This window comes from Lacerta agilis, chromosome 3 (assembly GCF_009819535.1).
Source record: "Lacerta agilis isolate rLacAgi1 chromosome 3, rLacAgi1.pri, whole genome shotgun sequence".
NCBI classification, from domain to species: domain Eukaryota; kingdom Metazoa; phylum Chordata; class Lepidosauria; order Squamata; family Lacertidae; genus Lacerta; species Lacerta agilis.
Genome location: NC_046314.1, coordinates 72,582,477 through 72,608,844, shown reverse-complemented (window position 1 = coordinate 72,608,844; position 26,368 = coordinate 72,582,477). Strand labels below are relative to the sequence as shown.

The 26,368-nt window shown below is 40.6% G+C and overlaps 1 protein-coding gene across 1 annotated transcript; it reads left to right on the top strand.

Annotated features, from left to right (window-relative positions):
• Positions 1-288: 288 nt before the first annotated feature.
• EGLN1 (egl-9 family hypoxia inducible factor 1) lies at positions 289-25,600 on the top strand. The gene is made up of 5 exons (XM_033144274.1): positions 289-1,669; positions 17,521-17,640; positions 18,825-18,961; positions 21,189-21,256; positions 22,995-25,600. Exons 1-5 carry the CDS (start codon positions 674-676, stop codon positions 23,057-23,059), a joined length of 1,386 nt encoding a protein of 461 aa, XP_033000165.1. The 5' UTR covers positions 289-673; the 3' UTR covers positions 23,060-25,600.
• Positions 25,601-26,368: the final 768 nt, after the last annotated feature.

The window sequence follows — 26,368 nt, the reverse complement described above, 5'->3', positions numbered from 1 at the left end:
GGTAGGGCCCCACCAACCGCGCGTGGCAAGGCCTTCCCGGCCCGCCTCTGCTGAGGAGGCGGCGGCCCCAGCCCCCTTTCACTTTTGCCGCCCCTCCCGCCCGCTTCGGAGGTAGGCAGGCGCGCGCGCGCGCGGCAGCCCTCTCGGGCCCCCTCCCCTCTCGCGCTGGCTGACTGGAAGTGGCGTACGTGCAGAGCGCAGCCCGTGAGTGGCGGCGTAAACTCCTCCTCCTCCGCGCTCGGCTCCAGCCAGAGCGAGCGAGTGAGGAGGGAGGCAGGCAGGCAGGCCGAGGTGGGGGCAGAGGGGCTCGCGCCGGCACTCGGCGACGGCTTTCCCCCCCTCAGCGCTCCAGGCTGAGGCCGGGAAGGAAAGGGCCGGGCAGTCTCGGCGGGAGAGGGACTGCTTCCCTGCCCCGCCACCGAGGCTCGCCGCCGCTATGAGGCGGTGACAGAAGCGAGACTTGGAGGAGGAGGCGGCGGCGGCGGCGGCGGCGCTGGGCTTTGGTGGCTGACTGTCCTCCGCCCACCAGGAGAGGAGCAGGAGGCGGTCGAGGCAGCCGGGGGCCGCAGCGCTGACTGGGGTCGGCCATGATGAAGTGAGCCGCTCGCCTCCTTCTCCTTCCCAAGGCCGCTCGAGGAGAAGCAGGGGCGACCGAGGAGGGGGACGCGGCAACATGGCCAATGACAGCGGTGGGAGTGGTGGTGGCGGCGGCGGCGGCGACGGCAACAGCGGCGGGGCCGGACAAGGCGGCGGCGGCGACAGTAACAGTGTCGGTGGTGGCGGCGGCTGCAGCGCCAGCAGCGAGCGGGACCGGCAGTACTGCGAGCTGTGCGGGAAGATGGAAAACCTGCTGCGTTGCGGGCGCTGCCGCAGCTCCTTCTACTGTAGCAAAGAGCACCAGCGCCAGGACTGGAAGAAGCACAAGCTCATCTGCCGGGGGAGCGAGCCCAGCGCGGCGGCGGCGGGAGGGGGCGTTGCTCAGCACCGGAGCGGCGGCAGCAGCGGCGAGCGACACCAGGGCCACGGCCACGCTCGCCCCGACCAGCCCTCCGCAGGAGGAGAAGGAGAAGGGGCGGCCGCCGCCACTGCCGCCAAGAAGGTAACAGCGCTCCCGGCCAAGCCGCCGCCGGACTCTACCTCGGAAGAGAAGAAGGCGGCGGCGGCGGTAACGAATAACCACGTTGCCAAAGTGGCGCCAGAGAGCCGAGGGCAGGAAGGGGAGGAGGGCAAGGAAGCTGCCGCGGCGGCTCCCGGAGCCGGGAAGGCGGCGCTCCTCTACCGGGATAAATCCAACTTGAGTGCGGAGGAGTCGCTGCGCCCCAACGGGCAGATGAAGTCCCTGGTGCCGCAGCGGCTGGCGCTGGAGTACATCGTGCCCTGCATGAACAAGCACGGCATCTGCGTGGTGGACGAATTCCTCGGCAAGGAGCTGGGCGGGCAGATCGAGCAGGAGGTGCGCGCCCTGCACCACACCGGGCACTTCACGGACGGGCAGCTGGTAAGCCAGAAGAGTGACTCCTCTCGGGACATCCGCGGCGACAAAATCACCTGGGTGGAAGGCAAGGAGCCCGGCTGCATGACTATTGGGAAGCTCATGAACAGTATGGACGATCTCATTCGCCACTGCAACGGCAAGCTGGGCAACTACAAAATCAACGGCAGGACGAAAGTGAGTGACCCCCCGGCCCCACCTCCCTCTCACCATCTCTAAACCTTCCACCTGCGGCGAAGTTCACGACTTTCACTGGCCTATGGTTTCTCCCCCTTCCTCCTTTATTGAATTCCCTAGTCACGCTTATTTTCAGAAATATTGTATTTCAAAGCAGCTTAAAAGGCAAGGTTCTCAAATGGTTGGTGAGTGACAATGGCAAGGGCTAGAGTCAGTGAAGGGTTCCCACATTCTTGAAGGCTGCTATCCTAATGCATAGTTAATGTTAAACTTAGCTGGATTTGCTGGCAAAACTTGTTTTTGCCTACAACTGGAGCAGCTGTATCCAGATCACGTTTTCGGGTCCACAAGGGAGGAATGCTGAAAATATATAATAATACTGCATTGATTCCCTAAGCACATAATTAATACTGTTGTGATTGTGCTACACTGGCTTGTAGTGGTGATTGTAAGGGGACCACAGTAAGTTGACACTGCTTTACTAGTCAAATCAAATGGGTGTGGTCAGGGAAGAAGTAGTGTAGTATCCTTCCATTCATAAAGAGCTACTACACTCTGTCCATCAGTCCCAGCAAAGACTTATAGTCAGCTTGAGAGCCTGACTGCTAACTGTGGTAGCACTACTGCTAACTTTTAGGCAATTCGCTTCTGCCTTGCAACAAGTGGAGGTATTATAGTCAGGTATTTTTAAAGCACTAAAAACTTTACTGAAAACAATAAAGCTTCACAGAGTCCAGTAGAATAAGTCATAAAAAGATTATATAGTAGTGTGGCATATTGCTGGATTTGTGACACTACTGAATCAGTTTTGATTGTGCCATGTTCAAAACTGGATATGTATCTCCTCAGTTTGGTGTACCTGATTGATTAGCTTTGAAATGAACCAACCTCACATATTGTTGATGTTCCTGGAGGTTCAGTGCCCCTCCCCCTATGTATCAAGATATGTGTAGCAGAGTTGTGATAATATTTATATACTATCAGCATTTAAAATAGGATGTGTTGGTCATCAAATCAAAGTTTCAGATGCCAGGAGCATTTCAGCGCTCTATAATAATGTAATACTACCCCCGGATACTTCACTCATCAAAACTTTAGTGCTCAGCCCCAACAGTAGTTATAAAAAGTAAATTTAGCCATGTTGATCCATAACAGGAAAAACTCCAAAATCCACAGTTGGTCAAGTACCTTTCTGAGGACTATCCAGAAGGTCACAAAATTGTGGCAAGCTTTTGGATTCTCCAGAATTCTTAATTAGGCAAGATATAACGTTGTTCCTTGACCCCACCCCCTGAGTTGTATAACATCTTGTCTGATGGTGAATTCTGGAGAAACCAAAAGCTTGCTGCAGTTTTGTGCAGCTATGGATTTTGGAGTTTAGGGATTATGTAATTTTACTAGCACAGTAATATTTCATCTTTTAAGCTAGGTATTGCGATAAGAATTAAAATCAAGATAGTCACAAAATGAAGTTATTGTTAAGAACTATGTGTTTCCTCATATAAGTGCTGTCACCATCATACATCATCACATGAACAGTATTGTGACCGGATATTATCAAATAAAATTTCTCTTCTGTGGTTCTGTCAACCTAGCTGGAGGTGGTACAACTGCCAGTAGTATCTAGGACTACTTCACAATTGCTTTTTTCTTACCTGTAACCGATATGATAAAGTTGGGTGAGAACTGAAACCTAAGCTAGTGCATGTGCCTGATAGTTCTGCTCTCTCAGCAGCATGTATCAAAGCCCTTTAAGGGGAACCATTTTAATCAGAATTCATGTTTACTTAAAAACAAAAAACCTTAACCTTGAGTATATATACTATCTAGGAAGATGTTCTGATCCCATCTACCAGTGATATAAAGAACATGCAAATAAAACTGTCATTTAACAGTTGTACTTGCATGTTCAACATGAGACAATATGATATACTAGGCTTTAATTAAATTATAAAAAATTAGCAGAATTTTACCTTGGCTAAATATCAGTAGAAACTAATTGTGCAACAGTGTTTGGCATGAAACTCAGCATGACTAATTTCAAATGTGAACATTGATATAAGGTAGCAAAATACCTAGACATTACAGGAAGCTGAACTTCTTAAGTCATCAGAATATCATTAAGAGAGAAAGGCTCTATAAATCCATTCAATGTCACAAGTATGCGTACTACATCTTGGGGCTGTAGAGGGGCAAAGGATCATCTCAGATTTCTTGTTGTGGATTGTGGAGCCCTTCAGTTAATGAAGCAATATTCTGAAATATTTCTATTCTAAACATTCTGATACAGTTTCACCTTTAGTCTTCTGATATGATTAGCTTTGCCTTGGTGGCCAGCATAATCTGTTTAAATGCTGATTCTATATTCTGTTGACAGTTATCATAGACTTGCCCCTTTAATTTAACTTATAAATCTCTGTACAGGGACCACATTATATTATATTTTGATACAATATCTAGCAGGCTGTTAGCAGTAAATATGTTGCAGACAGTGTTAGAAACAGATATGAAAGCTAGGAGCTAAATGACACATTAAACCTAAGTTAAGGGCGCAACAATGGAATGTCTAGGCACACTTTTTTATAACAAGAATACAAAGCTGAAAATGAATGAACTGCAGCTAAAATATTGTGTTCATTTTTCACATGGTCCTGCCCACCTCCCTAATATTCTTAAGAAGGTCTCTTCTCCAGTCTTAAAAGAGTAGCTGGAAGTGGAGAGGCAGAAAAAGGTCCTCCTTTTCTTCCACTTTGCAGTTTTAATCTGAAATCTTAGGTGCTGTACTGCACCCAGAACTCAGAAACTGCTTGCGTTAATGAAATTCCCTGTGGCAAAATGCGCCTAGAACAATGGGAGTTTCAAACACTGGTTGCAGATAGTGTGAAAAATCATAACCCTCTTACTTGGGAGTAAGTCCCATTGAACTCAATGAGAGATTTAATTCTGAATAGACATGTATAGGATTGAACTGTTAGTGCGCTCTCCTAAATTGTGAGTCTTGATCTATACAAGCACCCAGGCTTAAACATATGGGAGTTGCTAAGGTAGCCATCCACAAAGTGTTAGATAAGAAGGTGCTTAACATACACAGTATAAAACTACCTCTGCAAAAAAGTTTGCCAAAAAAATACAGCTTATTAAGCAGACTTTACTGTACTTCCTTTAAAGGCACACCAAGCATTTAAATACAATGTTAAGATTATGGAGCAGATAGGCAGATGACTTCTTAAAAGTAGGGAAATGAAACAGGTGTATCTTAAACAGGTTTAATAAAAGTGTGCTTAGTGTCACAAATTGAGAGAGACCTGTGTTAACATGTTTAATATTGGGGCAGTGGATATGTAAAAAGATTCAGACTTATGTTAGTTCAGTCTTGTAGACAAGTCTGCAGAAGTGACCAGTCCTGCTATCAAAGCAAAGCATGAAATTTAAAACCCCCAAAGAAGACTGGTATTAGTAAAACTTATCTTTTGAAGGTGTGTGGCTATTTACACCCCCCAGGATTAGTAAAAGATAGGTCATTAAAATAGCTTTAACTTAAAACCAGTTAACTTAATACAACAGTATTTAACTGCTTGTGAACATCTTTTCAGGACACAGTCGTGCAGAAATTCCATTTTTGAATATTTCCCCTGACCATATTATTCCTGTATAGCATTATGTTACCTTAAAGGGTTTTTGGCTATTTGTAATGGGCAAATACCTGATTTGTGTCTGGGGAACTGAAAGAAAGATGTCCTTTTAAAAATAATAAAGGAATACAAACCAGTAAGAGCTATTTTAAAACTCTTGCAGGCACTTGTCACCCGTTGACTTTTACACTTGGAGCAGCTGTCATTACCAGCATTTCTCTTTGTCCTATACAAGGCTCCACATTTTGGTTAGGCTTAATTTTCAGCCCAAAAATTATAGTTGCCAGTCCTGTTCCTAACAGTGTGCTGCACCTCTTGGATATTTGGAAGTTGTAGATTTTCAAGTCTAATAGACCAATGCAACTAGTCTGTGTGTTCAGACAAACATGGCACTGACAGAAGGCAAGTCAACACATTCTGGGTTTGCTCAGTATATGGGGCAAGAGAATACATAGTTCAGTGGTAAAGCACATGCTTTGAATGCAGAAGTTCCCAGGTACAATTTCTCAAACTAGGGCTTGAAAAGACTTCCATCTTTAACCCTGAAGAGCTACTGTTAGTCTGTGTAAGCCAGCTTTCTCTAACCGAGGTGCTCTCCAGGTGTTTTGATCTATAACTCCCATCATCCCAGTCCATTGACTGTGCTGGCTGGTGCTGATTGGAGTTGTAGTCCAAAATAACTGAAGGTCACCAGGTAGGAGAAGGTGGTGTAAACAATACTAAGCTAGATGGACCAGTGATCTGACGCTATGTAAGGTATTTTACTTGGGCCAAACAAAAGTATTACCCTTGTACTACTTCTGGGGTTATTTGCTTTGGATCACTGTGGCTACCTGCATTTATCACATCTTGCTGTGAGCTTGTAGTTTTATTGTGTTGACTCTGTCATTTATTGTCACTTCCTAACCTCTGTTTTAGATATACAGAGGAAACACCTCCTTGTTTTAGTTAAATAGGTATAAAGCCAATAAAACTAAATGGTCTTGAAAGGAATTACAAAATGTCTTCCTGTACCCAGTTTGATTTGTTAGGTTATAGATTGGAATTTTAAAGAAAGTTAAAAGACCTTTTTGCAAGCAGGCTACTCTCAGCCCAGTTCTGTAACAGGCCATTGCTGATGAGGTTAGACCACAGGTTTGTTTTGTTTTTGTTTTTTTGCTTGGAAAGCCTTTTAATTGTCATGGCATGTAACTTCAGTGGGTAGTACTGTGGTCCAGAGATTGAACAGCGTTGAATCTGAATTATTGCATGTTTTCTTTAATTAGTATTCTAGTAAATGTGGCTGACTTTCAGTGCCATGAAAGTACAGTATCAGTTTGCACTAGACTAGAGCCTTGTTTGCATTATTGTCTCCATTTCTCCACTAGTTGGTTAACATTTACCCCAAAGTAAAATTAAAATTAAAAAATCATTATGTTATTACTGCTTAGAATTCTAGAGTTGGAAGGGACCCTTGGGTCTTCTAGTCCACCCCCTACAAGGCAGGAATCTTAACTAAAGCTTGTTAATTGAAATTAAAATCCTATTGGTCGGTTGTGAAGGAAGTTGTCATTTAGCCTTGTAAAGAAAAACAAACAAAACAGAAGCCACAAGTTGATAAGAACAGCTTGAGCTAATAAAACTTCATATAACTTGCTAAATAAAATGTTAGCTAATATTGATATTGGTTGACAGGTTTGCTGCAGGCATGGATTTGGGGCTGTGGAGGTGAGGATTAGTCTAAAATAGTGGCTGAGGTTGCACAAAAATAATAATATTTTACTACTTCTACTACTACTCAATTTGATTTTGATTTCTTACTTTCCCATCACCTTAAGATTGAAGGGCTGATTACAACAATGTAAAAATAAAAAGATTTAAATCATTTAAGACAATTTACAATCAGAAGAACAGGATGGGTCTTAAAAATGTCTCTCAGGTGTCAAAGGCCATAGTAGAGAGATGTGTATTCAACCTATAATGAAAGTTGTATAATAAATGTGCCAGGTGTACCTCTGTGGGAAGATAATTCTGCAATTTAAGGGCTGCCACAGAGAATACACTCTTCTCAGACAAGCATCACCCCACATTTCTCAGGGTGGTTTGTTTTATTTTACTTATATTTAGTAAACAAAACTTTTAAAAGTAGCCATGTTAATTTTTCGTGTCAATATACAACATGTAATTGACTAGAAATGTGTGGGGGATATTATACTACATAGATTTTTAATTGGAATACATATATTCTTGTCGGCCCTCTGTCTCACCAAGGGGTTTGGTTATTGAGAACATAGTTCACCTTGGGAAGAGACCTCTGAAATCCCTATGATTTGCCTCATTATTCAGACCCCACACAGATTTGATGCATACCCAGGCATATCCATCCTTGCAGTTCTTTAAATATAAGGGGGGGAAATGGTAATGAAAACTATTGATATGCTAATAAATTTTAGCAGCCCAAAGAACAGCCCAAAGAAGGCTGGCACCTTCATTAAACACCTTTAGGCATCAGGTGAAAACCTTCCTCTTTAACCAAGCCTTTGGCTGATTGACATCTGATGCCCTTTTAAAATATGTTGTGGAAGGAAGGATTATTATCTTTGCTTTTATAATGTATTCTGTTTTTTTATATTGTGATTTTATGTTGTGAACTGCCCTGAGATCTATGGGTATAGGATGGTATACAAAATTTATTTATTTATTTATAAATAATTACATGATATATTGATTCCACAGCCTGGAAATAGTGAAGCTTGTCTAATCGTATTTGCAATTTATATCCAATTATTGTTACTAATTAACTTATTTCCACAGAAAAAAGAAAGCACTTGAAAAAAATTCCACCTCACATCACTGCTCCCTAAAACACTTCATCATTTTGTATTACTGAACTTCATTGGTGGTTTGAACTTTGTAGAACAACTGCTCTTCATCCCTTGTTCTGTGAACAAGTTATACCACTCTGCTGATAAAATGTAGGCATAGAAGCACTGTTTTTTATTCCATTTCAAACTTGAGCTCCCACTCAGAAAGTAAAATCATATTTATTTGAGAGAGAGAGAGAGATTGGAAATGAAACTCTAATTGAGTGACAGTGCTGAGTAATTTTTATAAAAAGAGTTAGATAATATAAAACTTTATATAAACAAAATAAAACAGTACCATCTCTATCTGCAGACTTGAAATTTAAATGTACGCATGATTCAAAAGGAAATATGGAAGGGGAAACAGCCAAATTTTGCACTAATTCTTCATGTTACATAATGCATAATAAATATAACATTAGAAAATGACAATGGTGCTTAAAATTAATGTTTGTTTCTCAGACCATAGATGATATGAATAGCAAAGAAGTAGTTCCTGTGATTATTTGTCAGTAATTTGCTTCATTATCAACCTCTTTTTGTTAAAAAGGATGCAGGAATTGCCCTGCATTGCATAGCCTTGGTTTGATAAAAGCCAGAAATGGAACATAAGGAATGTTGCTGTCTTAAGAATGAAGAATGTTGGCAGAGGAAGCCATAGAGGAGCTTTGGTATTGCTTGTTCACTGCTAACCTGGCTTTAATCAGAAATGTTTTCTGAAGTTCAAGCAGTTGGGATACGAGAATGTGGTTTAAAGGAAAATGATAGTGTTAGCCTGCCAGCTAAAAGATACATCTTTTGTTCTTGCTTAAAGCCCTAAGACTTACTTAATTTTGGAAACCAGCCATATGTACAGATTCAGTGCTGTATAGTGGGATAAAACTTGACAATTGTTGGCAGTGTTTAGACTATGCTCAACCACAGAGATTGCTGCTCCGGCACTCTGCTCCATCAGTCTTCCATTAGTTTTGCATGCCCCTTGTTGACATTCCTCAGTGAGTCTATAAACGGGATCCAGCCTGAGTGTTTTAGGATTAAAGATTAACTGTATTGAAAACATAAATACAACTTGGGACTGCTGATTTATAGCTTTGAAGTTTGTATAAACTTTAAGCATATGCCCTTCTAAATCTAGTGTTCTTTTCTATATTGTAACTGTTGATTTGAAATAACCCATATTTTGCAGATGTTTAGTTAGTAAAAAGCCGGCCAAAAAACAACAACAGATAAAGGTGTGAGTTCCCCCCTCCCTCAAATGTATACTTCTCTGTTTAACTGAAACAGTAGAAGAACCTCCTTCAGTGGGCATTCAGGACCTGGATTCCTATATTTGTCAAAGTGCTGAAAAAGATTCAGAGTTGTAGCCACCGTTAGCCATATTCAGAATAAACGAAGTGAAATCAATGAATGTGACTAACTTAAATCCCCGTATTTCAGTGGGATATACTTTGATTTTGTTGAATACAAACCACAGTTGTGTTACAGTTTAGAAGGTATTTGTATAGTTTAATGATGACTAAAGTATGGCACTATAAAGGCTTGATAGATTTATTGTGGCACAAGCTTTTATCGGTTCCCTAACTACAAAGAGCAGACCCTGTTAAAGTGTATCTAGCTCAGCTGAGGAGCCACCTCTTTTTTGTATGAAAAGGGGCTTCTGTGGACTTCCATGGACAGGTGTGTGGTGGAGTCTACTTCTTTGGAGGTCTTTAAGCAGAGGCTTGACAGCCAATCTGTCAGGAATGCTTTGATGGTGTTTCCTGCTTGGCAGGGGGTTGGACTGGATGGCCCTTGTGGTCTCTTCCAACTCTATGATTCTATGATTCTAGGTAGGGCAAAACTTCTGCACCATTCATCAAATCCAATTTTAGAATCAGTGACTTGCCATTGGATATTTTTTTTCTTTTCCCTTCACCAGTGATGTTGACAGACCCTGAATAGTATAAATTGAAACAAATACTAAAAATACTACATGGTTGGTTCTTTTTTCCTAAATAACCAGGATCCCAACAGGAGTAGCATTATGGGGGGACAAATCTACGGTACTCATGAAAGTGCCAGTGTGAAAAGAAGATAGCTTTCACTACAGTAAAAAACAAGCAACTTTATTATGCAGGTAAAGGTAAAGGTACCCCTGACCATTAGGTCCAGTCACGGACGACTCTGGGGTTGTGGCGCTCATCTTGCTCTATAGGCCGAGGGAGCCGGCATTTGTCCACAGACAGCTTCTGGGTCATGTGGCCAGCATGACTAAGCCGCTTCTGGCAAACCAGAGCAGCGCACGGAAACGCTGTTTATCTTCCCACCAGAGCGGTACTTATTTATCTACTTTCACAGTGCTAGGTTGGCAGGAGCTAGGACCGAACAACGGGAGCTCACCCCGTCAGCCCTAGGCTCTGTGGTTTAGACCACAGCACCACCCGTGTGAGAGCATAGGTAATCTCAGAGCACATCGGTCTACAATGCTAAGCAGATGTTAATTTTCAGGACCTTATAAGCTATATGTGCATATCCTTGAGTTCACGAAGTGCTTTTGATTTAGTGGAGGCATCTGCTAAAGGAAGAGGAGGGGACACTATTTTTGCTGGTTATTTCCCTTACACCATGGGTAGGCAAACCAAGGCCCAGGGGCCGGATCCGGCCCAATCGCCTTCTAAATCCAGCCTGCGGACGGTCTGGGAATCAGCATGTTTTTACATGAGTAGAATGTGTGCTTTTATTTAAAATGCATCTATGGGTTATTTGTGGGGCACAGAATTAGTTCATTCCACCCCCCAAAAAATATAGTCCGGCCCACCACAAGGTCTGAGGGACAGTGTTGAAAGGGCTTGCTGGCCCCTGCCTTACACTGTCAGTGCCCTGCCCCCACCCTGGCACACATACCAGCTCTGGAGAGTTGGGAGAACAGGTTGGACGTAGGTGCTGCAGGGGGAAAGGAAATCAGCAATAATTGCCTGCACTCTTCTGTTAGTTGATGTATCTGCTGGATCAAAAGCCCTTCCATGAGCACAAGGAAATCAGTTGTTTTACTTTATACATTGCCTTGCCCTTGACACTGTGTTTTTCTTCCATGTCACCTTTGTGCTTCTCATGAAAAATAAAACTTATGTTTGTGAGAGGGATTGAAATGTAATTGAGGGTTAGCGAGAATTACCCCCAAAGTATTCACAATGGGTGACCATCCAGGAATGTCTCCCTTCTTGCACAAGGAAATTCTTTTTGCACAACAGATCTTCCGTTTTCTCCTCTTTCTCCCTTCCTTTGTGCACCCCCAAAATCTGCCCCAGAGCACAGGGGCCGTGGAGGGAAGAAGAAGCTGTGTTGTACAAACAGATGCCTGTTCATGATCCCAAATAAGGAAGCAGTTTAACAAAGGATTTTTACTGTACTATATGCCAAACTGTTTTGGCTTTTCAACTGTCTTGTTCTTCTCTCCTAGATTATCTCCTGTGTTCCAAGGGTTTCCACTCATACAATGGCCTTTTTCTCACCTCACCCCTCCAGGCCCCCCCCCCCGGTGCTTCCAAAATCTGCTCCATAGGTTCAGAAAACTCTTGAACAAATTGGGCTGTTGAGGGGGGACTGCTGGGGGAGGAAGAGCAGGTCTCATTACACAAGTGGAAGTCCAATCACAAAATGTTGGTTATCAGCCAAAACGTTCTCCATGGAGGCGAACTGTGAGCACATCTTCTCTCATCCAAAGACTGACTTAGGTCCAGTTGACACAGATTTTGGCAGACAATAGAGCACTTCTTAATCAATGTTCTCATTTTGAAAAATCTTCTGTCTTTGTTAGAGTAGAGGCTAATCCTCCATACCCCTTTTAATGCAGCATGGATTTTTCAAATCTTAGCTGTGCGGCTGCTAGGCTTTTTTGTTATACCTAAAGTCTAGTTTTTAAACCCTTCATAGTATTTCTGAGGGAATTTAGAATATATTGAAAGTCTGAAAAAGCTCTACTATTTGAAAACACTGCTATTAATTTGATTTGTAATGACCACAAATAAGACTTCCTCTTCCTGAAGGAGTAAATCAGGGGAGAGGAGAGGAAAGTATGAGTATTTTGATTCCCACTGTTGGATAGAAACCAGAACATTGTGTTCTCTGTCTTCCAATGCCACAGTTCGTAGGGGAGCTTAATTAGTACTTGCCCTATTTTTAAAGCTGTCAAAAATATAGTCTCGGGCAAGAGAGGTGCTATCCTGCATGTTAACCAATAATTAGAAGCCATACAGGAGTTTTTTCTTGAAATATTTAAAGAGGGTTTCATATTTAAATTTCTATAGGCTCTTTCTGCATTTGTTAATGCAACATATCCCAAAGTAAGCAAAGTATAACACAGTATTATGGTGTTCACAGAAAGAGAGACCCAAATAGGGAGAAAAGGAGAAGAAAAACCAGGGCCACTTTGTCTCTTGCTGTCCCATACAGAGTGGCTTGCTGTTGATGGAGTCCAAGAGGGGAAGGCTCGAGATGTCAGTTGAGCCAGGCAGGCTGATAAAAAGAGTCTTGCTTTCTGTCCCACTCCCTTGCCATGGCAACAAAGTTCTTAAAATGGACTTGATTCTGTATTTGGTGAGGGCCGTGGGCCACTTCTGCTGCAGAAGTGAACCTGGGGTGATGCCTCCTATCGGAACTGCAAGAGAGGGTCATAGAAGCATGAAGACAACTATTTATGCTTCTAACACAGGTTTTATTAACTCTTGAGTCCTTTTATTATTTTTATGTCACAATATTCTTTGAGTCAATCTTCCTTGCAAATTGGTTGATAATAAGTCACACAATTTGAATCACAGAAACGATAACAAGGGCTTTACACTTCATAATATTACTGAAAATAATTATTAACCTTGTAATATTGAATAGAAAATGCAATTGTTTTGCAGAAAATTCATTAAGTAAGTTTATTGTCTTAGCCTCACACAGCCAGTGAAATGTCATATTTTTTAAGCCACTACTCTGCTTGTTCAGTGTCTGACAGGAAAAGGCCTTGTAGCTGTTCTCTACAGGGAAGGAAACCTGCTTATTTTGACATAAAGGGTGTGTGGTACAAAATGTGGATTTTAAAGGAAGTGGAATACTTTTGTATATAGTATTTTATTCAGTTGTGCAAATTGAAAATCCCAGTTTTATAAGTAACTGAAAATCATAGATGGGAGAAATAGATGGAGTTATCAGATATAGTCTGCTCTATAAATGTGTTTCTCAAATTTTAAAAGCAAACTAATTTGGTTGGACTGGATGGCCCTTGTGGTCTCTTCCAACTCTATGATTTGACACATTAGGAGCATGTGAACAGTATAAGCCAGTTTGGGCATCATAATGGTTTATCATGACAGGAATGAGCTGCAGTGTGTCTTGGCCTTGCTTTCTCATCCCCTCCTCTTCCCTTGCATGGTTGCATGGGGGAGACTGGAAGCTTTCACTTCCATTTTCTATTAACTGCTGTTTGATAGGTCCAGGCAAAACAAGAAGGTATGATTTATCCTAACAATTCTGTGTTGAGAAATGCCAGCTACAAACCATGGTTTATGAAGCTGATTTGTTTCAGCAAACCATGGTTAAATTGGACTACAGTTTAAGGCTTGCATATATCAGGAGCCGGAGTCAGGTGTAGGTCAGCAATAAAAACCACTGATGTCAGCGAAGTTAACTCCTTATTCAAAGAAACCAAAAACAGTGAAAGCCTAGTGATCTCAGCTACTCTTCCCAGTAGGTCTTGCCCCAGGGAGGCAGTTGTGAGGACTGAAGGTCCCCACCTTTCCACAGCTGCCCAAGTCCCCTCCTCTGCAAGGTTTTTCCCCAAGCAATTGGAGATTGTGCCTGTGCACACCTAATCTCTCCTCTGTTCTTCTAATTTATCTGCATGTTCTGGTTGACCAGGTGTAGGAAGCTGGTCACAGCAGTAGAGGGAGATTCCCTGGATTCTTCAGCAGCCTGCCTAATCCCTGTCTCCTGCCCTCCCCCCCAGCCTCTATATCAGGACTGCTTTCTGCCCCAGCTTCTTCCTTCTCACTAAACCCTTTTGCCTCTTCAGCTTCCGACAGATACTATAATACCTGCCTTAAATTGTGTTTAGTTACTCTATTATGTCATCTAGAATGTTTTAGGGTCATCAAGTATACTAATAGCCCTATCCATTTATTTCATTTATTGAAAGCAGGTCCAACAGAGTTCAATGAGTTACAGGTAGGTAGCCGTGTTGGTCTGCCATAGTCAAAACAAAATGAAAAATAAAAATAAAATCCTTCCAGTAGCACCTTAGAGACCAACTAAGTTTGTTCTTGGTATGAGCTTTCGTGTGCATGCACACTTCTTCAGATACACAGAGTTCAATGAGGTTTGTAATAGTGCGATCCTATGCATGTGTACTCAGAAGTGAGTTCAGGGGTTTTTACTGCCAGGTGAACATTTATAGGATTGCAGTCTTAGCATCCATAGGATTGCTTCTTAGGTCTTCTGTAGAAATGTCAATGAATCAGCTTGATAGCAGGAAATCAAACAGAACCAGAATAATAATAAAATAAAAAACAACAGAAAGAGGAAAGAATATTTGAAGAGTTTCCTCCCCCAAACAGGAACACAATCTGAAGAGTTTGGTTTTGTAAAAAGTTTCTTTAATGTGTGTGTGTTTGTGTGTGTGTTTGTGTGTGTGTGTATCAAAAGCTCACAATTACACAATAAATCAACAAATAAACACTGAAAAGATCTAGAAAAAAGAGGAGTTCAGAATATGGGTAAATTTACCGCATCCATTGGAACCAGATTGAATTAGAATGAGCTCATATAATAAAACCAGTATTTGGAATGATATCTGTATTTTGGATTTGTTCAGGCCCTCTTTAAGAGGGTTGTGCCTGGGAAGCATTGGACAGAGATTGAACCAGGAGCCTACCTGAAGGTAAAAACCATTGTACAATATTACAAAAGATAAACAGCCTGCCTGTTGGAGGAAGGAAAAGGGAGAGGACACCATTGTAGAGAATGCCTCTCCCTCTCAGCCAGCCTCTCTAGGTGGGTGTTAAAGGCTTCAGTTGTGCTTACTTGAATTGAAGCACTATTTCTTCACTTTTGAGCTAAAGGTCTGTATAACATCTTGTTTGTTTATTCAGCAGTGCATCTGTGATGGCTAGGCTTGCAGCACATTAGGGAGAGAAGGGTGTAACAGCCTGCTGACTTAGTGTTCAGGTCCTGAGAATGAGACAAATAAGCAGGCTCTTGCAGGTCGAGGAAGCATGAAGGAGCTCAGGAACACTCAGCCCAGGCAGTAAGAAGCATGCAGGGGCAGGGAAATTCACTGCAGAGAGTGTTCCACCTCTGGACTGGCTCTGGGTATTCCTGCTTACCCTGATGTGAGCTAACTTTTAACTGAGAAAGAGATATAGGGGTTGTGGTGAAGAGTGCAGTGGATTTGCAGAGCTTTCCAAACTGTCGCGACACGTTAGTGTGTCAGCTGCAGAGTGTAGGTGTGTTGTGCAAACACTCCCTGCACCTCTCCCGGGACTGGAAAGGCGTTAGTTTAACCTCTGGCTTGCTAGTAAAACTAAATTACTGTGTCGTGAAATGATGCATGTCTAAAAAGGGTGTCACCAACATAAAAAGTTTGAAAAGCTCTGACCTATAGATTCTGTGCTAAGGATCATTATAGGCAATACTGAAAATAACATTTGCCAGTTTTACTGGGGCCTTTACAGAAATCTGTGGTGGGGACACACTTGGAAAAACCATACAGTTCTTCTTGCCTTATCTCCAAAAGTTACATTTTTGTAGTGTTGAGAAAGTGGATAGAGAAGTTTCTCTCATAACACTAGAACCAAGGTCATCCAATGAAGCTGGGTGGTTGGAAATTCAGTTGATAGTTTACCGGTAGTTGAAAAATCCTTTGCTATTCCCAATCATGTGTCTTGCTTGTAATGATGCCGTCAATGAAACTTGAGGATTTGATAATTTTATCAGGGCCAGAGTCTATGGACTTAACTATATTCAATAGGATGTTAAGCAAGGCTAAAATTTTATTAAGTATCTCCTGTGGTCTGCAGGTTTACTTGGAGCAAGTCCTCTTGGTTACATTAGGACTTCTTTCCAAGTACAGTACTTCTTTCCAAGTACATGTATTGTGTATAGAGTTCCTGCCTTAAACTTAGTATCTTTAAAATAATTTTATATTTGTGTTCTGATATTCTAAATTCACATCACATTTATATTTGCAGTGAGAAAATATGATAGTAGCGCATCTTAATCTTCTAAAATTGCTTGGTCTCTTGTTTTTACTCCCAGTAAAAATAATTTATTTAATAACATTATTTAAGGTATGGGTCTGGTTTTGAAAGTCAGGCAAACTCTTCTAGTTCACATTTTGTGGTGTATTCTTCAATTACTATTGTACTAGTTTCCTTTGGATTTGTGTTTAATAATCCTGTGCTTGCTCCTATAATCACCTGTCTCTTCTAGATTTTTTTTAAATAGTCTTTTTGTAGCAGCTGCTCATTCCAGCACTTCCTCTTTAGCATGTAGTGAATTCTTGTCCATCTACTTTCAAGCTGTTTCCTTGTTATTAACCTTTAACCTTTTCAGCTTGTTTTGTTATAGCTAGCAAAAAAGAGTGGAAATAAAAGCATTTCATATATTCACCCCACCCATTTTAAATCTAGTGGGATATTTAATTCTTATCACAAAGAATTGGACATTTGGGGGGGATACAGTAGAAAAGGTCTAGTATTTTGTATTCAACAGTGTATTAACTACAGCAAAATTATTTAATCTAACAGGGCTGCATGCATTCTACATGACTATAAAGCAAGATATTTACTGACCCCTAGGAAATAGCTTTGTTGAGTGTTCATTTGATTTTGTATTCTAGTAAACATGATGGTCAACCATTTCTGAAATGATAAGAAGGTGCCCTTATCTCCAGGTTTATCTCTACAATGACTCCTTAACCCTTTTGTGTATTTGGGACATAACAGAAAACAAAAACAACAGAAGTGTGTAAAACGTGTTCTAATGTATGGTCTCTGGATTTTCAAAGGGTGAGGTATTTCAGCACCTTCCCCCTCTAAATAAACGGATACTGCAATCAGCCTGCCAGTTTTAAATGAATGAGAAATGGGTTGCTAATTTATAACCACTTTCTAGAACTTCCTACAGTATTTGGTGCTTCCCCTTCCCAGGGCTTTGGAATGCTAGCCATTAGGCATGACATGAGGCTTAATTGCCTAAAGCAGGAGTTGTGAATGTGGTTCTTGCAGGTGCATGTTCTCAGAGAGGCCTTTCCTGGCACCCTCAAAGTCCTCTCCCTGAAGTTTGGCTTGAAAGAAGCATTCTATTGTAGCCAACAGTATGTTCTTATGCTAGTTTTGTTCTATTTTTATTACAGGCAATGGTGGCTTGTTATCCAGGCAATGGAACAGGATACGTGCGTCATGTTGATAATCCAAATGGAGATGGAAGATGTGTCACATGTATATATTACCTTAATAAAGACTGGGATGCCAAGGTAATTCCATTTTAGAGAGGTTTTTTTTTACATGTTTAAATAACATGTGTCATGCCTTTTAAAGCAATATCTTGTACACCTAGTAAACATATGCTTTGAAGTTGCAACCGATCCTATATCCAGGGCACCTCACCTAGTGTTTGGTCTCCCTTCCACTCTAGCTAGGATCTAAAAACATGCTTTTCTAAGAAAACTGTCAAAAATCCCACTAGGCATGCTGAAAGTTTTAAATGCACCTCAAGTAGCTCTTTGGATCCCAGCTTATTGTTTTTATGGCAGTAAACTTCTGTGTAGCTTTGAAGCTAATGTTAAACATGAAACAACTCTTCTAGCTCATGTGTAAATGTGAGGTATTGCCTTCTTTAATACTAAGATTATGAGACACTTTCAACTTGGTTAAGAATATATTTATTTGCTAAAGTGAAAATAAATTATAGAACTTCCTGGTCGTCTTTGGAGAAAGAAGACTAGAATTTATTTCCTTCTTCAGGAATTTGATAGCCATTTGTTGTGGCGCTGACTCCTCATTGTTCATATTTAACTTTAAGGAACTATGAGAATGCTGGGCAAAGTATAGAAATTGGTTAGACTAGTGGCTGGTAATTGCCCCAATTGAAACTCAACTAAGCTAGTTGCTTGTCAGAAATCCAGGGAGAGTGCTTGTACCCCGGTTCTGCTTCCTGTGAAAACAGGATACTGGACTAGATGGGGTCTTTAATTTAACCCAGCGGAGGAGTTCTTACATTATTCAATATTTTAAAGGTGGTATTTATATTCATTCTGTGGACCACTCATTCAGAATTTGTATGCAGTTAACTATCAGCACAGAGATTTTTTTCTCTTAAAACAGTAATTTTTGGTTTTTATTAGGTGGTATTGATTATCTAAACATACACTAAAACACATTCATTAATGTATGTTACAAAAATATGAGACATTTTGATTGTTTGAATGATTTTTCAGTCTGTGCTAGTTCATTTTATAGAGCCAACATATGAACATCAAAAAAAGTTTCATTATTGCAACTTATTTTTATTTGGATCACTGTGAGAAGGAAAGCTTACTGTCTGCTTTAATTATTCTAGAAATAGTTGAGTTAAAAGGAAGCTATAGATAGGTGCTATTGGTACATTGAAATTGCTGATAGCATCTTTGATTGTGAAGCACTGTTTATGTCTTTTAAGGTAAGTGGAGGTATTCTTCGAATATTTCCTGAAGGCAAAGCCCAGTTTGCTGACATTGAACCTAAGTTTGATAGATTGCTGTTTTTCTGGTCTGACCGCCGCAACCCTCATGAAGTGCAGCCTGCATTTGCTACAAGGTAAGATGAATGAATATATACCAGCAGACTTTAGTAAGGTTACAACAGAAATGAGAAGGAATTGGAAACCTGCAAAAATTTGATTCACCTGTCCCAGGAAAGTGACTAGTATAAATGGAGCCTCAGTTCTCAGTTATTCAGAATGTATAACTTACGCTTGACAAATTTTGAGAGTTTTAACTTGCATTGATTACTGGCATGCTATGTTATCATTAGTTATGGATCAACAAAAGCTCCGGTTTGTCATGATTCATATCAGATTAATTAAATGGAAAAAAGTCATTGTCTTATCAATGGTGTCATGCATTGTTATAAGTTGTCAGGTTCTTTGAGATTTTTTGGACTGCGGTACATTTAGGCTGCAGGCCTATATATGAGGAGTAGACATATCAGTTTGTTTCTCAGGTTAAAAAAAATATTGAATTTACGTGTCATATAAAGTAGATGAAGGCATAGGAGTTGGATCAGTGAGGCCAGTCATGAATTGTTAACAGGTGTGTGAGAGCTATTATTTGGGAAGACCAAAAAAGGGATAAAATAGTTGTGTTAATAAGAGTCAATTTAATGTAGTAGTTAGAAAGTTGGACTAGGACCTGGGAAACCAGGCTTCAAATCTTTACTTTGCCTTGAAGCTCATTTGGTGACCTTGAGCCAGCCTGATTCATGTGTGCCACCTTGAGCTGGTTAGAGTAAAGGTGATGTTTGTGTATTAATAAATATGGAGATTTGGCTTTTAAACAAATGCATGTACACCTGAGTATCAGTAGAATAAATAATTTTGTGAATGTCTCTTGAAATAAGGCTTTATGCACATACGCTGCAAAATTTATCACTGCATTAGATTAGATGTTGGTTTCCTGAGTGAATGGAGTTCATTTTTTTAGTACTGTACAAATGTTAAACTTATAAACCTTGTAATTAACATTCTGTTGAAGTGAAAGGGGTCAGTTCTTAGAAGTGTAGAGATGCAACTTAGTTTGATGTGTCTCCAAGGGAAAGAGCAGGTAAATAGAGCGAAACCTCCAAGTTTCTTAGACTGTCCTTTCTGACCTAACCTGTCATGAGCTTCTCTCAAGTGCTAGACTGATGCTCTTAGGGTTGCAGACTTCATTTCCTACTTCTTCATATGTTGTGAAAATTTAAGGAGAGTTTGCTAGTATAAAATATATTAGAATATATATTCTTGTGTTTTTTTTAAAGCAACAGCTTTGAGTTACAGTCCGATTCTAGGCATGCTTACTTGGAAGTCACATTGAGTTCAGTAAAATTTAGTACTTGCTGGCAAGCAAGTTTGTATAGGATTGCAACCTTAAAGTTATAAAACCAGGAAACTGTCTAAAATCAAGGAACTTTGCTGGGGATCACAAGCATCAGAAGGCTGTTTCACTCATGTCCTACTTTTGGGACTTTCATAGGCATCTGGTTGGCCAGTGTGAACTCTTGCCCAGATGAACCTTTGCTCTGACCCAGCAGGGGCCCTGTTGTTTTCTTAAGAATGAATTTGCTTTTCATTGGAAGGAGACATCTGTTTGGTTGGGTAAAGTCTGAAGGACCTTTTTTTTCCAATAAAGCTGAAGATGATTAGAAATGGATGTTTCTTGTCAGTGCCACCAATTTATTATTAGTGCTATTATTTACCTGCCCTTCTCCCTAAGGTCCCAGGGCAGGTTACAACACTTAAAAACACAATCCAAAGCAGTTTAAAGCAACTTAACAATCACAGAAATCTGGTGTCAAAGGCCAGGGTAAAGAGGTGTGTCTTCAGCATCCACCACAAACTGTATAATTAATATGCCAGATGCACCTCTATGGGGAAGGAGTTCCACCACTTAAGGGCTTCCACAGAGAATGCCCTCTGCTGGGCCAGAGCTTCTAAGGGTGGTGGAACAACCAATAGGGCCCCCTCTGCCAATCTTAATACCCAATCTGCAGTGCACTGAGGCTTGCTTCCTTGGTAAAGATCCTTTCTCCTGTGGTTAATACGAATTGCCTGAGCTAGTAGTCTGCCAAGAATTGAGTTGTTTCAGAAACGAGAATTAGTAAATTACAGATTGTATTAAGTTACAAATACACAGAATAAGTTGACAGTATACACTGCTGTTTAGGTGACTCAGGTATACTGTTCTGTCATGTAATTGGAGGGATCTAAGAGGGATCTAAGAGAGTGTTGAAATGTATTGTTTTTTAATATAGTGTGTTACTATTTCATTCTTTTTATCTTTTAAAGGTACGCAATAACAGTTTGGTATTTTGATGCAGATGAAAGAGCCCGTGCTAAAGTAAAATACTTAACAGGTAATTGATTTCCCTGTTTTTTTATGTTTGTGTTCTCTCTAAAAATCAGCTGTATTTTAGTAACTGTAAAAGTAACTGACAACAGCAGCTTCTGAGTACAGTTGTACCTCGTTTTGCGGCCAGGATCCGTTTCACGTCTGCGCATGAGTGTGGAGCGGTTTGCACTTCAGTGGATGCGTGAAGTGCGATTTAGCACTTCTGTGCATGCGTGAGTGGCAAACCCGGAAGTAACCCGTTCCAGTACTTCCGAGTTTGCCAGAATGGAGGCTAGACAAGGCAGACGTTCGCAGAGGTATTACTGTACAGTGATATTATAGCTGTAGTTAATAATGAACTTCAATAAGACATATATCTTGAGTACTGTTTCTAGGAATGGAAAGAGCCTTAATTACATTTTATTTCTTGCCCCACTCATAGTGGCTCAGAGTTAGCAACAAGTTTAAAAGGCCACACAGGGGGGAAAATACCCAACTGAAACATTATGCAAATTGAAGAAACTATTTCAGTCCTACTTAATCATACGGTTAAGTCACCCCAACCAAGAAAGCTTCTAGAAAATTATTAAAACATTTGATGCATTAGGGGAATGGATTTCCATGAATGTGAAGCAAACACTATTACTGTCTTTAAACATTCCCTTATTATTTGAATTTGATGCACAAATGATACAGTCTGAGGTTGTGTTTAAGATTGTGTTGAATTAGAATCTACAACAAACGAACTGAAGAACAGATCTCTTGGATTTTTGTCATTTAAAAACGTGGAGAGAGGAAAGATGTATATATTTGACAAGCTTAATAGAGTGTTGCTGTCGCCTAAATCAATTTGAGGGACGCGGGTGGCTCTGTGGTCTAAACCACTGAGCCTAGGGCTTGCCAATTGGAAGGTCAGTGGTTCGAATCCCCGTAACGGGGTGAGCTCCTGTTGCTCGGTCCCAGCTCCTGCCCACCTAGCAGTTCCAAAGCACATCAAAGTGCAAGTAAATAAATAGGTACCGCTCTGGCAGGAAGGTAAATGGCGTTTCCATTCGCTGCTCTGGTTTCGCCAGAAGCGGCTTAGGAATACTGGCCACATGACCCAGAAAAACTGTCTGCAGACAAACGTCGGCTCCCTTGGCCTGTAAAGTGAGATGAGCACCGTAACCCCAGAGTCGTTCGCAACTGGAGTTAACTTTACCTTTAAATCAATTTGACTGGCACCAGAAAGGTTGAGCATCCATTGGGATACATTTTGCCATACTCCCAGGAGCCTTGTAGATTTGCTTTGGGTATACTGTTGTGCTCCAGAGAGGCGCTTCTCTGAATTGAGGCAGGGGGAGTGCTCCAGTATTGCATATATGCATGAAATTGAGAGCTGTATGTATGATTTGTGAGAGTGGGGGAGAGATATATGGGGGGGGGTGATTGATCTATATTTCACTTGTGTGCATGTGTGAGAGAAGGAAGTCTATACATGAGGTCTGTGGGGTGAGGGAGAGGTGCACTTGGCCAGAGAGGGAGAGATCTCTGTGTGGTATGTGTATGTCTGTGTGTGAGAGGCAGGGAGGTATGTATGCGTGAGTGAGAGATGCACACATGTGTAGTTGTGTATATGTGGAGTGTGAGAGGCAGGGAGATGCATGTGTGTGGCCTGTATGTGTGTGTGTGCACAAGAGAGTGTGGTTGGCCACCTTGCATATCAAACTTGTAATGGTATAGTACTTCTGTGTTTTTTTAATAACTCCCCCTTTGTCTTACAGGTGAAAAAGGTGTGGAGACGGAACTTAACAAGCCTCCTGATTCAAATGGGAAAGACCTTCTATAAAGCCTTTGATCTAGTAATTCCCTGTGCTACGTCCTGGTCCTTCTCCTCCCCACAACAGTCCTAGACGCTGTCTATTAACTTTTGAATGTGAATAATGAGATAAAGGAAAATCAACGCCAAATCAACGTTTGGAATAAACAAATGAATTATGGGTTTCAGTGTTTCATCAAATGGATTTCTAATAGCTTATGCATTGTACTACATGATTGTGACTCTAGTCCTGTTAACTGCTTATGTGAAGATAAGCATTGGGAAAAAAACAGCTTACACATGAAGTGCCCTACATAGAAGTTTTCCATCCTTCATATTTTGCCATTCAATCATCCAGTTCAATGCTATTTGTCATGCCCCCTTTTTAAAAAAAAATGTGGTAAAAGTTTTGAATTTTAAATAATTTTTGTATATCCAGGTACAGCTGATCAACATCAAGCAAAGCAAACATTTTCCTCCAAAAAATGCATTTAACTATTTTTGTAAATTTGCTGTTCACACTGTTCTCCTACCATGTAAAACCTAATTTAAATAAGAATTGCCAGTAACTGATGATCACTCTGTCTTTACACTTAAGTCTGAAAAGGAGCACTTTAATTACCATTTAAGAACCGAATTGTTTTATTTTCATATCTTACACTAATTTGATTTTTTTTAAAAGATTGCTGCTGTATTGTGTTTGTGTTCTCTCTGAAACTTTTTTTTTAAAAAAACTGAAAGATGCCTATCTTGCTGTCAATTACTTCCTTAAATTTGTGGTTTTATATGTTGTATCCAGAGAGCAAGCTTTCTGTATCTGTGTCATTTGGGTTTTCTAAGTGACTGGCTGGCACTAAGTGGACTTGACGTTATCCGTACTGTCTTTTTCATGTTGAGAACTGTGGCCGCAGTTCCGCTGGGAACTTCATCTATGAGAGCCATTGGATGTGAATGAAAATCATTCAAGAACACAGCAGTACTCATGTGCAGCTCCTGCTTTTTCCAGTGGGGCTTGTGCAGATGAAGTGCCAGGCGGACTCTGCCCATAATTATCATCAAATCCCTGGAACATAAGGGCTTTCCTAGGCTTTTAGGTGTACCAACATCCTTTCTACTACTTTGATGGGAGATCTCAATCTTGACTTGTTTTCAAAAGCTTACTTTCTGCTACCTTTTTTTGTAAGGTCATGAAACTTCAGAGATTTCCCCCCAAAGCAGTAGTATCCTCATTTGCAGTTGGGCCCCTTGATCCCCTTATATACTATCAAGGGGTATATTTAATGCATTAAGACTGAAGTGCATCACTGCAGGCTTAATATGTAAATATTTTCCTACTGCTGTGAATTCCCCCCCCCCAAATAACATTGGCCTCTGATCAATATGAAAATGTTTTTGACAAGGAAAAAATAAATTACTTTTAAGTGAGGAAGCAATAGAGAATAAAATTAATTCAACCAGATATTTTGAAATGTTTTATTTTGAAGGGATTGGTTTGAGCTCAAAAGTAACCCCCTGGAGGGAAGCTTCTGAGCCTTACAAACACGAGCCTCCCCATTTAAAGGCTCCATATTTTATCCCTTGATTTCCTCACTTAACCAAAACAATGTGAGTGTACAGAAATATTTCTGTATGTACAACTTTGCCTATTTTAGCATCTGTATAGTTTGTACTTGTATTAGAGACCTTTTCTATGGAAAGCTCAGTAATTTTTATTAAAAAAAGCTTACTATTCATGTAAAACATGAAAAAAATGGATTGCGTTTAGTAACAACTGACAAAAGGTGGGAAATTCAGTGTTGTGATAGCTTACTAGGGGAACATCTGGCAAAAGTCTTTGGGTTTTTTTTTGTTTCCCCCACCCCCTTTAAAACGATTAGCTGTCAGAACTTTTAACAGTTTGGTTTTTCTCTTAATCCTGGTAAATCAGAAGAAAACATGTCTACTGTAAGTGCCTCTGCAAGCCTGACCAAGGAGTGCAAATTTTCTCTACTGTCTGGTCTGCAGTGCAATGCACTGTTTTAGGCCTAAGAAACACCATTTCTAACTTTTAACTGCTTTTGTATTATGTTAAATGTGTTAGACATGCACAACATAATAAGCCTTTACATTTTTTGTTTGTTTGTCCCTCTATTCAAAGTATCAACGTCTTACATTTGTGCTTGTTGGGAAGATTTAAAATGTGCTTAAATCTCTCAGTTGGTTATTTTACAAAAGGTCACCAAACTGGGTCTTCTAATGTCCATTTAGAAGCTGTTCATGTCAGTTAAATCTTCAGCCTTGGGCGTTACCAAGCAGGAACCTGTTTCAGACTATTTTTAAACTGTCTTATGGCCTGTATATGTGTTTAGTCCTGGTTAAAGATAAAGCTTCATAATGCTATTTTTATTTCGTGACATTAGCCAGCTGTAAAACACAAGACTTTTATCTACCAGGCAAAGAAATTCAGAATTAATTTGCAGATTTCCTATAAAGTCATGTAACTTTTGAAAAGCAGTGTTCATTACTGAAAGAGCTCTCAAGTTGCTTGTAAAGCTAATCTAATTAAAAGATGTATAAAGGTTCTTGAAACAATGTGGTGGTTATTTGTAATTATGTAATATTTTTAAAGCCTCCTACACAGCAACTAATTAGTAAACTGATACGGGGTGTGTCTGTCTGTTTTTAGCAGTCAGTGACATTGCAGCTGCAGTCAAGGGTCTCCTGTTAGTTTCATTTATAAACCCTGTTTTTAATTATCTAGCTGTGATTGTTTTAAAAGGAGGTGGGGGGGGGAACAAGACTGTCAGTTGTAGCCTGGTACTAACTTGGCGTTACCAATGCAAACATTTTATTTTCTGATCACGTGGAAAGGCTGCCTAGGTGTTTTTCCTTCTGAAAATGAGCAATCTTGAATTTTGGGTGTTTAGGTGAGCATTTAGAGCATGTCCATAGATAGAGTGTAGCGTGTCAGATGCATTGTTTCAAGACTTCAATCACTGGTACCACATTGCAGGAAACTTCTCCCTGTGCTAACGAGTTTTTGTCACACAGTGTAAACTGTGCACATTGCATGGTTGCCTTCTCATGATTAGAAGCAAAGGAAAACATTTACTTATCAGAAGATATTATGAGGACCTGCTTTTAACAGCTACCTGCCATGCCTTCTCACTGCTGTTTTCTGAGGGGCGATATGAACCATCCTTAAGTAAAACCTGGTTCTCTGGCTCTTCTGCAATTTTATTTTTAAGTCCTTTACTGTATTTGGACACTCTTCATAACCATTTTTCTTGATGTTTATCTAATTGCTGAAGCATCTCCCACTCATGTTATTTTTTATCATTTGGTAATCTCTATTGATAA

What these genes read in the sequence shown, in the direction of transcription:
- EGLN1 (XM_033144274.1), top strand. Translation starts at nt 674, where the DNA reads ATGGCCAATGACAGCGGTGGGAGTGGTGGTGGCGGCGGCGGCGGCGAC. An exon ending in AAATCAACGGCAGGACGAAA is followed by an intron (nt 1,670 to 17,520) that starts GTGAGTGACCCC and finishes TTTTTATTACAG; the next exon opens with GCAATGGTGGCTTGTTATCC. An exon ending in ATAAAGACTGGGATGCCAAG is followed by an intron (nt 17,641 to 18,824) that starts GTAATTCCATTT and finishes ATGTCTTTTAAG; the next exon opens with GTAAGTGGAGGTATTCTTCG.